The sequence below is a fragment of the Lissotriton helveticus genome, chromosome 7 (genome assembly GCF_964261635.1).
Source record: "Lissotriton helveticus chromosome 7, aLisHel1.1, whole genome shotgun sequence".
Taxonomy (NCBI): domain Eukaryota; kingdom Metazoa; phylum Chordata; class Amphibia; order Caudata; family Salamandridae; genus Lissotriton; species Lissotriton helveticus.
The window spans coordinates 478854088-478868802 of NC_136068.1; the positions used below are offsets into that span (position 1 = coordinate 478854088).

The 14715-nt window shown below is 46.8% G+C and overlaps 1 protein-coding gene across 2 annotated transcripts in view; it reads right to left on the minus strand.

Moving 5' to 3' along the window:
- Positions 1-14715, minus strand: part of B2M (beta-2-microglobulin) — a 69173-nt gene that overhangs the window by 11275 nt on the left and 43183 nt on the right. The window contains exons 3-4 of one of the 2 annotated variants that reach the window (XR_013598591.1): positions 11582-14505; positions 3590-5194 (exon numbers count right to left, since the gene is read on the minus strand). Coding sequence is in view for 1 of the 2 variants with exons in the window: in XM_078652453.1 (XP_078508579.1) it covers positions 14492-14505 (14 nt within the window). In the remaining variant the exon portion in view is untranslated. Of the gene's footprint in view, positions 1-3589; positions 5195-11581; positions 14506-14715 lie in introns of those variants that run through there. The other variant, XM_078652453.1, reaches the window with a different exon arrangement.

Sequence of the window (14715 nt, forward strand, 5' to 3'; positions counted from 1 at the left end):
CATTTTATGAATACCCATGGTGCAGTGGTGGTTCCAAAGGGTACAATCTTGAATTGATAATGTTTTCCTGGGAAGATAAACTGAAGGAATTTCCTGTGTGAGCGATGTATGGGTATGTGGAAATAGGTATCCTTTAGGTCTAAAACAGCCATGAAGTCACTTTTTTGCAATACTGGAATCACTTCCTGGGGAATGAACATGTGAAAGTGTTCTGATAAGTTATAATGATTGAGTGGTCTGAGGTCGAGAAAGGGTCAAAGTTGGCTTTCTTTTTTGGGAATGAGAAGGAAACAGAAGCAGGCCAGAAGACAAATTAGTCCCGGCGGAAATTTGAAGACCCAATCCATTTTATATTGCTCAGACGGTGTGGACGACCATAGATCCGGTGGTCAAGATAGTTTGGACCTGTGGAACAGTAGAACCAATGAGGTTGTGGTCCCTGATTGCTGTTTTCCTAGTTGCCGGTCTAAGAATTGAATGTTACAGTGAAAGAGGCCTTAAAGGAAGGTTGTTCTGCCCCCATAATGTGTGTCAGCATTGCGGTTTATCCAAGAAGGAAACTGGTTTAGTGAAAGGAGAGATATATCCTCCTCCAGTTCAACAATGAATGGATCAAAAATTTGGGAGATTTGTTTAAAGTATTTGTTAGCCTGAAGAAGGTGGTGAACCATACGATACCACTGAAACACGTCGCTTCTTTGTCTAAGAGAATACCCAAACAACACTTGGTTTGAATAAAGCCGGTTGGGTTAGAACACTTGAAATAACATCTGGCTTGAATAGAAGACAAAGCGGTACAAAAGGGGGTGGTGATGGACGGAGCATCTGAACCAATCAAACACTCACACCCAGTCAACAGATCTGGGTTTAATCCATCACCGTTCTTTAGCCCACTCTGCCACCCCAGTTCAGACATGGCCATATGCAAATAAGTCTGACCCTGTGCCTCATTGGAACAGTCCAGCCTGAACTGCCAAGCCATGCCTTCCCTTGACCGGAATCAACCTTCCTAGGACCGGTTTTTGGCATTTCAGCCGTCTTCAGCCAGGCTTGCTTGAATCCAGTGGCAAAGTGAGCAAGGGACTCAACGTCTGAGCATACCCTGCCAACTTATGGCGAACAAAGCGGTACAATAGGGGGTTGTGATGGACGAAGCATCTGAACCAATCGAACACTCACATCCAGTCAACAGATCTGGGTTTAATCCATCAACGTTCTTTAGCCCACTCTGCCACCCCAGTTCAGACATGGCCATATGCAAATCAGTCGGACCCAGTGCCTCATGGGAACAGTCCAGCCCGAACTGCCAAGCCATGCCTTCCCTGGACCGGAATCAAGCTTCCTAGGACCCGTTTCTGGCATTTCAGCCATCTTCAGCCAGGCTTGCTTGAATCCAGTGGCAAAGTGATCAAGGGACTCAACGTCTAAGCATACCCTGCCAACTTATGGCGAACAAAGCGGTACAAAAGGGGGTGGTGATGGACGGAGCATCTGAACCAATCAAACACTCACACCCAGTCAACAGATCTGGGTTTAATCCATCACCGTTCTTTAGCCCACTCTGCCACCCCAGTTCAGACATGGCCATATGCAAATCAGTCTGACCCTGTGCCTCATGGGAAGACGGCTGAAATGCCAGAAACCGGTCCTAGGAAGGTTGTTTCCGGTCCAGGGAAGGCATGGCTTGGGAGTTCGGGCTGGACTGTTCCCATGAGGCACAGGGTCAGACTGATTTGCATATGGCCATGTCTGAACTGGGGTGGCAGAGTGGGCTAAAGAACGGTGATGGATTAAACCCAGATCTTTTGACTGGGTGTGAGAGTTTGATTGGTTCAGATGCTCCGTCCATCACCACCCCCTTTCGAACCGCTTTGAATATGTGCATTGATGAGATATTTGTGATTTTAAAAAGATTTAATGATATTTGTTTAATAAAGAATATATGACATTTTTATATTATACTCCTGGTTTCTATTTGGTGCTGGTGAGTGGCTTATGATTGGAGGTGAGTCTGATATTGCTGTATTCTTTACAAGGAGCCCAAAGGGATATTTTTATTTGACAAAAGTGTCTACTTTTTTGGGAATGAGGCAGAATAATAAATATAACACTGTTCTATAATATTGTTTTTGGACTGGTTCTAAGCTCCTTTGCGTAACAGAGTGGATATCTCTTGTTGGAGGAGAGATTGGTACTGCATGGATAGTTTGTGTTTCCTAGGTTTAATATTTGGAGAAGTTGTGCCCAGCTCCAGACAATAACCATGTTGGATAATGTCCAAAACCCACTAATCTGTTGTGATGTTTTTCAATGCCAGTAAAAAATTCTAAAGACATAACCCGACAGGTAAGTGGTTGGGTGTAATGGTAAGACAGTCATTGTTTGTTTGTATTTGCAGTCCTGGTATTCCAAGACTGAGGTCCTTGAAATTATTTCCTATGTGGGCTCCCCTATAAAAGGTTTTACCAGTGGAGGATTTTCCCAGATTTTTATAGGACGACCCTGTGGAGTCAGTGGAGACAGATCTATCACTGTTTGATAATGGGCTTACTAAAGGACCACCCCCTTATGTGGGAGTTTGTAAGGCTCCCATTGATTTAGCGACATCAGTGTCCTTTTTAATTTTTTCAAAGGCTGTGTCTACCTGAGAGCCAAAGAGGTGCTCCTTGTCTAAGGGGATATTAAGACTTGCCTATTTTACTTCAGGTTTAAAACCGTAGACTCCGAGCCAAGCATGTTTATGTAAAAGAATACTGGTGTTTATGCGTCTTGCTGCAGTGTCCGCAGAGTCTAGTGCACAATTTATGGGGTTTCTGGTGATTAGCTTTCCCCTATTAACAATTTCATAACTCCTTTTCTTGTGTTTTTCTGGGAAATGTTGGCTGAGCCCCTCCTTTTCATCCCAATGAGCCCTTTCATAAAAAGCTGGAAAGTGGGCAATACACCACTGATTAGCAGACTGTGCTGCTATCCTTTTGCCTGAGGCTTCAATCAGTTTTGACTCTTTTTCTGGGGAGGTATGTTCCCAGTTGTTTGAGAGTTTGCTCTTTTGCGTGCATTAGCCAATACCAGTGAGTCCAGTGTTAATTGTCTCCTAATGTATATAGGATCTGATGATGCAGCCTTATATTTTTCGTCCACTCGTGGGGTTATAAATGCCTTAACAGGAACCTTAAAAATGTTGCTTGCATGAAATAGCATTCCTTTAAGGAGGGGTAAATATTGTGACCCCATTTGTGCAGTTTATAGTGTTACAAGAAGGAAGTCATCCTCGATTGGAATGTTAAGGCATGTTATGAAAAGCTGCAGCTCTGTCTATTAGATCTTGATGGGCAGAGGCATCATCGGGTGGTGATGGACGTGTGGGATAAAGGTCTGGGTCTGTATCCCCTTGTGGTTCTATGTCATAAGCATCCTCAGCATCCCCAGGACGCGTGTCCTCTGGTATGTTATCATCCTCATCTATGATAGGTGAATGAGGGGAAATGTTGCCTGCATCACAATCTTGTGGTGAATCAGGTGGTGAATTGGCTGGTGGGGGTGGTGTTGGTGATGTAGGCATAGTATTGTCAAAGGCTAGTAGCAATTCTTTTTCTTCTTTTTGAGGTGTTGCCCGGGAATGTCTATAACCCCTTCAAAAGCTAATTGTCTTTTAGAGGGCTGAGGATTGCTGGGCTAAGAATTATCATTTTAGTTCCGGGTTGAATTTGCAATGTTTTTTGCTTTGGATCGAGCCGCACCTGCATAACATCGAGGATTGGTTTGGGTGGAGTTTTCGGTCCGAATGAGTAACATTTTGGAGCCGAAGAATGTTTTGGTGCCGATGTGGTCGGACCAAAAGCACCATGACTTTTGTCTTTCGTAACTAAAGTGGAAGAGTGGCGAGTTGCCGAATCGGACTTTGAGGAAGGGAAGGCCCCAGCTGTAGATCGAGATTTTGGTGCCGAGCCCGAGGGCGGGACCTCCGAATCTGTATGTCGGTGCGCGCCATGACTTTTCTGCATTGTTGGACCATGAACAGTTTTTTCGCTTTTGGATCAGGGACAATTGTACTCAGGGTTTGATGTTTTTGAGCTGACTTGAGGCTGGCTGAATCTTGTTCCATGTCTGAACCGGAATCGGAATCATGGATGGACAAAGATTCCTCTTGGGCTGCCAATGCCTCTTCTTCCTCCTGTTGACCGAAGATGTCAGGTAAGTCATCTGCTTGTCTGCAAAGCATTTCTTGGCAACTGCACATCGATCTCAAAGTGCCTTTTTGGACCCAAACGATCAGCAGGCCTCACAGGTATCGTCTCGATGATCGGTTGAGAGGCATAGATTGCAAACTGAATCTTGGTTGGTGTGAGGGTATTTGGATTGGCACTTTCAACAGAAATGGCACAGAATGCATTCCACCAGCAGCTTATACTCTGAAGATTCTGTAGAAGTAGAAGAGGCCCGACCAGGAAGCAGCTGATTATCTGTAAATTCTATCGAAGTAGAAGACGTCTGACCGGGTGTAGCCGAGAAAGGATCCGCTAGTGACCTGAAGGGAGCCAGGAAGGATCTCGAACCGAAGCGCGAGAGATTACATCTGAACCCATCAGTGGGAAAAAACAATCTAACAATGGGGTTAAAGCCCATGCACAGTATCGCCAACAGGAGGAGTCACACAACCTTGTGTCTCGAACCATTTCTTCAAAGAAAAACAACTCATAATCATCTGAGCCCAACACTGGATGGAGACTTATGCACAGCATGTCGCTCTACAGCACACATGCACTGAACAATCGAACAACACGTTACAGTGATAGGAGACAGAATCGGAAGAATATGTTGACAGTAGATTTTTCATGTATGGTTTATGGATCCTTATGTGCTCACAGTTTTTTCACTCGCAAAGCATGTAGTGCACCAAAATGCTGGCTATGCGAGTGTGAACAGACAATATGAATCGCTAATCTTGTGATTCAAGTATGAATAGGGGGCAAAAGGTCACATTGCCACCTTCTCCCAACCCCCCTCAATTCACAATGACATGTCCCAATGGTTTCGATACCAGCACCTCAAAGGGATGATTTCCATTCATAAAGCAGAAGCTGTCCTTCAGGGACAGATTCTGCTTTGAGAATGTAGGTTGTGGACACTGGGGGAAGCAAAAAGTGATGAATGGGACAATTTCATCTTCCTCCAATGTCCCTTTGAATAACATCTTTTCATTTTTTTTTTTAAATCTTTTTATTAAAACATAAATCACACATACAAAACAAATGAGAAATATATCAGGGAAACCAAGACAATACAGTATATTGGTACGAAAGAAGCATCAGAATAACATGATCCACCATAAAATCTCAGGGATCAACGGTTTCGGGCACCTCCTCATCAGGACTGGGCTCAGGGGGAGTGCAGATATCTCCCCTGTGACTGTTCTACGCTCCCCAGATCTTCCCCCACTTACGAGGGCACCCCCTGGTCACATATACCGACTTTTCCCGCACCATGCACCAGTCCAGGTCCTCCGCCCACCTGGTGACCCCAGGCGCCTGGCTAGTGCCCCAGAGCTGGGCAATATTAAGTTTGTGTAGAAACACAGTGAGGAGTACCACCCAAAGGGAATTGTCAGTTCCTAATGGGGTGCAGGCTAATGCAAAAAAGGGGAGGACTCTCCTTTTGATAAAAAACCCTCACTCACCACCTAGTGGTGACATGCTTCATCATCGGGGTCCACCCTCATGACCTAGCGTCATCAGGGTGTGCTACAACACCTGATTACAGTGGAGCTGGTTGTGAGTGGGGATGCGTGAAAGAAAAAAGTATGTGGGTTAAAAATTGTCCTGGTTTAACTTAGGAAAATAGAAGTTTTATTTGTAAGCAACTGGACAATGTTAAAATCAAAAAGTGCGAGATAAGTGTGGGTAATTATGAGCCCATGTATCTCTATGTGTTGCCGGGTCTACATGTTTCAACCATGAAGGTGGTTCACCAGGTTTTCTTCAGGACCGATGCCCGGAGTGTGGAAGGTGTGCGTCCCCTAAAAGGCGCACCCTGTCCTACTCTCTGGGACCACAATATGTGACAAAAAATTTTGTCTGTGGTAAGAGCTTGAACCCGGTTGGGTAAGCAGGAAAAATCAAAATACTCGTATTAGGGTATAGGGATACCTCATAGGGCGGGGGGAGGTTATCCTCGTTTAGAGAACGTATTAGTTCAGTAGCGAGGTAAATGGCAGTGTACCTACTGCGGTCCTCCGCCCTGTAGCAGTGACTATTAAGTTTGGCCAACATATACGCCAATGTCACCCATTGCTTCTGGGACACATTTAAATCAGACGGCTCCCAGACATTCAGCAAACAACGCCGAGCCTCGGGCCTCAGCTCAATTCCCAACACCTGGCCCAGCTCCACATGTATGGTCGACCAGAACGCCTGCACTCGCTCACAATGCCACAAGATATGCATTAGAGTACCATCTTCCCCGCACCCCCTCCGACACGCACTACTATCAGCTCGTCCCATGCGAACCAGGCGCGGTCCCGTAATATAGGATCTATGCAAGAGTTTCAACTGCACCAGCCTCAACCGCATCTGAATGGCTACCACCCTGGGAGAGGCCACCGCTTCCGTCCAGTCTTCATCATCCAATTCCAATCCAACTTCACACCACTGGGCCCTGATCTTACGCAGCGGATCGTCTGAATGATTCACCAGCTTGCGATAAATCAGCGAAATCGTTTTTTTCAGGGATGTGACCATCTAATACTCGGTCCTCCAGAGGCGACGCCTCCGGGAGAACCGTACCCTTAGAGACATGGGCGTCCAACGCGTGCCTCACCTGTAGGTATCGAAAATATTTGTTCTGGTGCAGTTTGTACTGGGCCACCAAGGACTCAAACGTGTGGACCGTACCCTTCCCCCACACGTCCCCAATCTTCACAATGCCAATTAAGTCCCACTTATCAAAGCCCTTAGACTTCCACATACTGCCCAACTTCTCCGAATTCAATAAAGGGGTGGCCAGTGTAAGTCTACCCTCCCACCCCAAACATTTGTTTGCAGCATGCCAGACGCGCACCACATGGGCAGTGGGACCAGTCAGAGGAAATCTACCCGGCCTAGAGTACAAAGCCCTCTCCAGCGAACCACCAGGCGCCTGACCCCGATCCATTGCATAACCCGGGTCTCCAGGGATCCCGTATACTATGTTATTCACTGCGGCCAGCTGGGAGGCCAAATAATATTTACGAATGTCCGGGAGCCCAATACCCCCATCGTACCAAGGAAGAGTCAACTTGCTGTAGGCAATCCGAGCACTACCTCCCCAGAGAAGCCGTCTCTGGAGAGTCTCTATCTCCTTGAAGTAAGCCACCGGCACCAGGTCCATTGAGTTCTGCAAAGCGTATAAAAACCGAGGGAGCACCATCATTTTAAACAAGACTGCCCTCCCAAGGAGAGAGAGTGGAAGGGACCTCCAACGCTCCACATCTGCCCTGCACCTAGTCAACGGAGCGACCAAGTTCCGTTTGTACCGCAGCTGTGGATCTAGCGTTATATATATATACCTAGATACCGAAACTCAACTTTTTCTATCCGCACCGGACATGACTGCGGAACCACCGGAGGATCCCCTGCCACCACAAACATCACCGACTTATCCCAATTAATGATCAGTCCAGAATACCTACTAAAAATGGCTAACACATCTAGGAAGACTCCGAATGACTCCTTAGGTCTAGTGAGGTAAAGCAAGACATCATCTGCATAAAGTGAAATCTTGTCCTCCCACTCCGGCGTCCAACGCAGACCCCGAATCGATCTGTCCCAACGAACCCACGCGGCGAGCGGCTCCATCGCAAGCGCAAATAGCAGGGACGACAGCAGGCATCCCTGTCTCGTCCCCCTCCCGAGCAGAAAATCACGGGATTTGCAGTTATTGACTATTATTCTAGCTAAAGGCTTAGAGTACAATAAGCGAACCCACCCTATAAATTCACTGCCAAACCCAAACTTCCCCAAGACCGCAAACAAATACCGCCACTCCACCCGGTCAAAAGCCATCGACGCATCCAAAGAGACCAGCACCGTCTGTTCGTGTATTTTCGAAGCACCCCCGAGGAGCCCCTGCAGCCGTCGCAAATTGAACGCAGTATTCCGGTGTGGCATAAACCCAGACTGATCCGGGTGAATCAGGGTCATAATTACCTTAACTAGTCTGGTCGCCAGGAGCTTCGTGAGAATCTTGGGCTCCGCATTCAGCAGCGATATAGGCCTATACGAAGAGCACTGCGTTTTAAGTTTGCCCTCCTTGTAAAGAACCACTACGTTAGCTACACGCTGATCGTACGGGAGCTCTCCCACCTCTCTACTCTCCAAAAACATAGCACGCACGTACGGAACCAACTTGTTAGCATTTAACTTATACAATTCAATAGGAATCCCATTCAGACCAGTCGCTTTGCCCGATTTAACCTGCCTAGTCGCCTGGGCCACTTCGTCACGCGGAGTCAAGATAGTCCCTATGTTCCTCCGACAGACGGGGCATGACTATATCCCTAATCAATTCACCATTTTCCACCTCCATCTACTATCTCCTGCGGGTCCGTTAACAGGTGTGACGACTTACCCTCTAACTCCGGCACCAACATCGAGGTCCGAACCCCTCTCTCGAGCCATGCTATCAATTTACCGGCCTTGTCCCCATGTTCATATATTTTACTCTGTACGGCCGTCTGACTAGCCACCGCCTTATTGCGTACTAGCACGCGATATTCCTCCACACGAAGGCGCAACTGATGCAGGTCCTCTGGAGCCCTCGACTCATTAAACTTCTCCTCTAAGCTCAGAATTTCTGCCTCTATCCGGACCATATCAGCCAGCGCCCTCTTCTTCTTCCCCGCCACCAGGGACAACACTTCCCCTCTCGCCACAGTCTTGTATGCCTCCCACAGGGTCTGCGCCGAATCTACAGAGCCAGCCTTTTCTCGAAAATAGCTATCGGACATACGGAGGACATCTTTTCTGATAACCGGGTCCTTCAATTGCCACGCGCCGATAGGAGCTACTCTGTCAGCCGCCGGCAAATCCAATCTAATGACAAGCCATAACGGAGAATGATCAGAGATACCCCTACCGAGCTAACGCGCCTCACAAATCTTAGGTGTCATTGCCGCCGGAAGTAACGCGTAATCCAACCAAGACAGACTGCCATGAGCCGCGGACACATGAGAATAATGTGTAGCCATCGGGTTACGTGCGCGCCATCCATCAATCAAACCCAACGTCGCCAGGAAATCCGTCAGCCACCGCTGTGATGGGCGGAGCACTCGAGGAGGACTACGATCTATTTCCCCATCCAGGACAGAGTTAAAATCTCCACCAATCACCAGGTCTCCCAGAGGAAACGATAGAAAAACATTCCCCAGATCGCGATAAGTTTCAGCCTGCAGGCCCAGTGGCACATACACCGACATCAAAGTCACAGTACGGCCTCCAACCAGTCCCGAAATCCCTACATATCTCCCCCTCTGGTCAACCCAAGAGTTTTGCACCGATAGTGGAAAGGAGTTTTTGACCAAGATCCCCACTCCTCTGGACCCAGTTGTAAAGCCTGCATGTGCCACCAACTTATAAGCACCCCTGTGAAGAGCCAGACATTTATTTCCAACCAAGTGCGTCTCCTGGAGAAGCACTACTTCCGGGCCATGTCTCCTGACGAGCTGGTTCACCATCCCTCTCTTGATCTTGTCCCCCAAGCCTTTCACATTCCAACTCAGTACCCTCATCCCGGACCCCTGGGAACTACGTGTCTCCGCACCTGTACAGTTCCAAATACAACAGCATGGTGACACCTGAGATCAAAAATCAAAAAAAAAAAAAGAAAAAACACTCTCAGCAACACACCCAAACCCCCTCCCCCCACCCTGCACCCCTGCACTCGGCCTTCGCCAAACCCCAACTCGCAGTGTGCCTGTCGCCCCATATACAAACAAACCCCTATCTAAATATAGATTCGAGGAGGAGTCCAGTACCCCGGATCCCCACCTTCCCGCCATGTCCAACACTGGCATCAAAGTCAATCAGGTGAATATGCACTCAACAGTATCCCCCTCCCCCCCGAAATTTCACATCTCCACTGCCCCAAATAAAGTCTGCCTCCTCCGCTGCCTCGCCATCACGCTCCTGCGGCTCCGTCCGCGTTGGCAAACCATCGACCCAGTCTGACACCACCTCCGGATTATCGAAAAACCAGGCCTTTCCTTGAACCTCCACTCGGAGCTTAGCTGGATACAGCAAGGCATATTTATAACCTTTGACTCGCAGCCGTTGTTTAACTCCTAAAAAACTCTGCCGCTGTTTCTGCACCTTTTGAGTGAAGTCAGGATAAAAGTTCAACGACGAGTTTTCAAATTGCAGAGGACCATTCGACCTTGAGGCCTGTAGGATAACGTCTCTGTCCCTAAAATTAAGGACCCTCACAATCATTGGTGGGGGAGTAGCGCCTGGACGCGGTCTCCCTCCTGGGACCCTGTGCGCCCTCTTGACCGTGAAAAAGGTACTCAGGCCTTTAGGCTGCAGATGTTTAGTGATAATGTCTTCCACAAATAGATCAGGGGCCTGCCCCTCAGCATTCTCTGGTACCCCGGTAAGGCGAACATTGTTCCTTCTGGCTCTCCCTTCTAACTCATCCAGTTGTCGACTCTGCACCTCTCCAGCGGTCCTTAAGTTTCGCACTTCCTGCTGGAGATCCACCACATCGTCCGTCAGGCTCGCTGTTTTAATGTCTATGGATTTCACTCTCTCGTTCGTTTTTGTGAGATCTGCCCAGATCAGGTTGACCTCAATGGTCACAGTGTCTAGTTTGTGGTCCAAAGACTGCATCTGTTGACCGAGAGAAGTACGAACCCCCTCAATGGCCGCCATTACATCATGCAATAGTGGGTTCCAGTGTTGGGCTTGGGCCCTCCGCACAGCCATCTTGTGTCCGGCCAGACATTGCCGGCGAACCCTTCGTGACCGTTTATCGATCTAATTTATTAGATTGCACTGTACGGCTTGTCCTGGACGATTTCACCTGGGCCTTCTCTACCTCCGGTTTGGTCGCCATCGCTAGGACCAGGCTAGCCTCAAGAGCGCAGTTCCTGCGCCCTCGCTCGGCAAATCGTCGTCAGCCACCAGGCCACCCCCTCAAGGACAGCGCATTCGTACACAACCGACCAGTGCACAAGGGGGATGTTTCCATCATACCCCAATAGAGAGGGCACCCACAGTCTGTTTGTCCGCGACCGGAAATCAAAACGGGGGTCCGGGCCGGCCACTTCCGGTCGATCGATCTGATGTTGTTCAACTCGGAACCGGGTCACCTCTCATCCAAGACCCCGGTCGCCCTCCAGCTCAGGCCCCGATCTCTCGGACTCCCCAACTTCACTCCCCGACGTCAGATTCGGCGCGGAATGTCTCATTCGGTGCCACTGTCAATCAATCATCCAGATCAGTGTCGAGAAATCAGGATAATTTACAGGATATTCCCGGCGGCAGCGGGGGTCCCGGGAGCCCCAAGCTAACGCGGCCATCTTGGACGCGCGCCAAGCTCCTCCCCCAACATCTTTTCATTTTTAAATTTTAGACCCTCTCCCACAGGGTACAAGGGCTGCAATATCAGAATTTTGCATATGTATATACAATGATGAGATCTCCTGTCCCTAGCAGGCGCCACATCTCTATATTAGGTAGGATTCGCACCAGCATGAATGTCATTTTTGGCTGCAATAGAGTATCACATCTATCGTAAAAAAAATATATCCTGTGGTTCCATCATGGATGCTTTATAATATTTATTTCTGCCAAGCATCCTGAGCATAGTACATTGGGTCCATGGGATATCCGGATATCTAGACATTTATATTTGTACTGTATGAGGAATGTTTGTCATAAAATGGAATGCTTTTCACTCCATAGTTTCTAGTTGCAAATAAGGTATTATGTTCAATTAATAACCATAAGCAAGAACATGGAATTTGAATGTTTTCTGTCTAGACTTAGGAGTGGAAGTGGGGGTTTGAAGGTGGGAGCTAGAATGATTTATTAAGGGAACTGAATAAAGACAAAGTGGCAAGTGAGGAATTTGAATAGCTGGAGCATAGAATAAAAACACAATCACAGTGTAAAGGTTGAATCTAGAAAGAAAAGATGTGATTCACCTACTCTATGGATAATGCCTGAATCATACTGTTAACCCTCATTACTCCATGTCCAACTGTTCCTCGTACCAGTTGTCACTAACAAAATGGGAGTCCATCCTATAGGGAGGCATCTCACTTGTTGCTGACACAAGAGAACACCACCACCTACCCCATGCAAGCCTTGCAGGTGCAGGCACGAGCGGCAACAGTGGTGTGTCACATTATTGACCACAAAAAATATCAAGCTACACATGTAGCATAACAATATCACCCCCAGAAATATTGTCAAGATCAATGAACATTTACTAATAACTCCACAGTGATGATTATTTTGGAGTTTATATTGCTGTCATGATATGTGCTAGGTTGATATTTTGACGGCAATAAAGTAGAATACAGTGGCAAGCTACCACCAACATTCACCTTAAATATTACTCGAGCTACCCAGCATGCCAAAACAATCACACCTCCAAGAGGCCGCGTACGACACAAGGAGTAATGAGAAAAAGTTGGAATAGGGAGTTCGATTAAGAAGTAATGAATACAAGCCCCTACTTTAAGCAGTACCACAAAAGGAAGGCTACAACCTAGTTCCATCTCCACCAAAACACACTAAAGCATGAAATGCTGCAAATACAAGGTACATTTATTTAGAAGTAACGAAGCACAAACGACTGAAGATCACCAAGCCCAAAACTAGAAGCCACTCCCACCTTCACTTGCAAACAAGAGTGTGGCATCAATGTATGGGGCATAGCCCAAGATCCAGCCCTTCAAATATCAGGCTAAGTATCTACCCAGACCTCTTTCCATTGTGCTACTTACTCACAGAATTCCCTGACTCCATGCCAGAAGTGGCAAATGAACCAATGATCACACTCAGGAGACCGCAGTCCTAGTATCTCGACTTACCAACCTTGTGACAGCCTTAGACCTCTGGCCAAAGAACGCAAAGTTCATATTTGGACAGGATACATTTCAGAGAATCAAAGAGGGATACCTGCACCCTAAATTAATAGGAGGTATCCAGCTAGTATTAGGGCCCGGACAAAAAGGCGATAAATTACAGACCAACCAGGCCACCACCAAGTCCCCTTTTTGCCACACAACCATCTTGTTCTATGGTTGCCTCTTCACTGAGGTAGCTACCACTGGCTAAGGAGCTGAGACAAATACACCAAGGGAAGTGCAATCCCAAATATACATAGAAATACTGCCAGAATTTCAAAAGGCATGGGACAGTGATCCTTCAGGGCACAAAAACAAACATAAGCTTTCAAGTACCTGTTGTATGATTGCATTAGACAGTACCACTAAAACAATTGAAGAACTAAGGGCCAGATGTATGATAAACTGGTCGTAAAACTGCTACTAGTATGCTATTTTGTAAACCGATCTATGTCCTTATAGGTCGGTTCACAAAATACAGATAGCAGGCCTCAATTCAACCTAAATCATGAATATAAGTGAGCTAAGTCACAAGCTGTGGTCCACTAGCAATTGCAGCCATCATAGGGACGGTGGCCTTCTGAGGTCAGCAGACCACCATGCCTGTAATTGCTTTTAAATAAAGGCAATAGAGCAATATTGATAATAGCAACTAGCTTAAGATTCTGTTAGATCCTCAATCTATAGAAACTGAACACGTGATACATACTTACCAGAGTAAAAAAAAATGCTTTTAAGGAAAGTTTACCAGCAGCTTATGTCAACATATTACAGCTTGGGTTTGTCCCAGCACCCTTGTGAGGTAAATACCCCAGAGTAACACTGGTCTGCAACACAGAGCTTAAGAACCTGAATAACGTTTCGAAAACTGGAATCCTGTGGCAAATAATCTTTGGTTTCAATACATCACCAATTCACATTTTTTGTCAGCAACCGCAACCAGTCAATAACCAGATATGTCAAAATTAGTGCTGGGTCTTGGGGCATGGTGCAGTGTGGTTGGAGAGTTAAATATTTTGCATCCTAGAATCCAAAATCTGGGGCAATGTAAATGTGAACTATTCTTCCAGAAGTTCAAAGGAGTCCTTAAAATGTCTTTTGTTCTGCTGTATCATCTCAGGCTCACCTAGATTTCCTTACTGTAACAAGCAGAGTTTCTGCACATGTATAAACTGGTAGGCACCTGTCCCCACCTGGCATGCTTCCTGGAGCCTTGAGGACAATTGAAAGCACATCAACCCATGAACAAATTCTGGAGCCCAAAATACATTTTCAGAAATGATTTAAAAAAAGTTGAGCACATCGTGCAAGAAGTACTTTGCAGAACAGGCATTTAACAAAGCTCCTTACCCATCTCTCCACCAAACGTATTTGCTTAAGGCCTTACAACATGGGGTCTGTGGAAGAGAGAAAAAGCAAAGAAAAACGTTAAAAAACATAAACAACGTTTGCAAAAATGAAAACCTACTTCTCAAAGGGCACCACATCAAGTGGCATTACCACAAAAGGGAGGTAGAGGAGTATTGGGAGTAGTAAACGAAATAAAAAAAATCAATTAGTGAGATAAAAATATATTTTTTTAACTGTGGGAGAGGACTAGAGGAAAA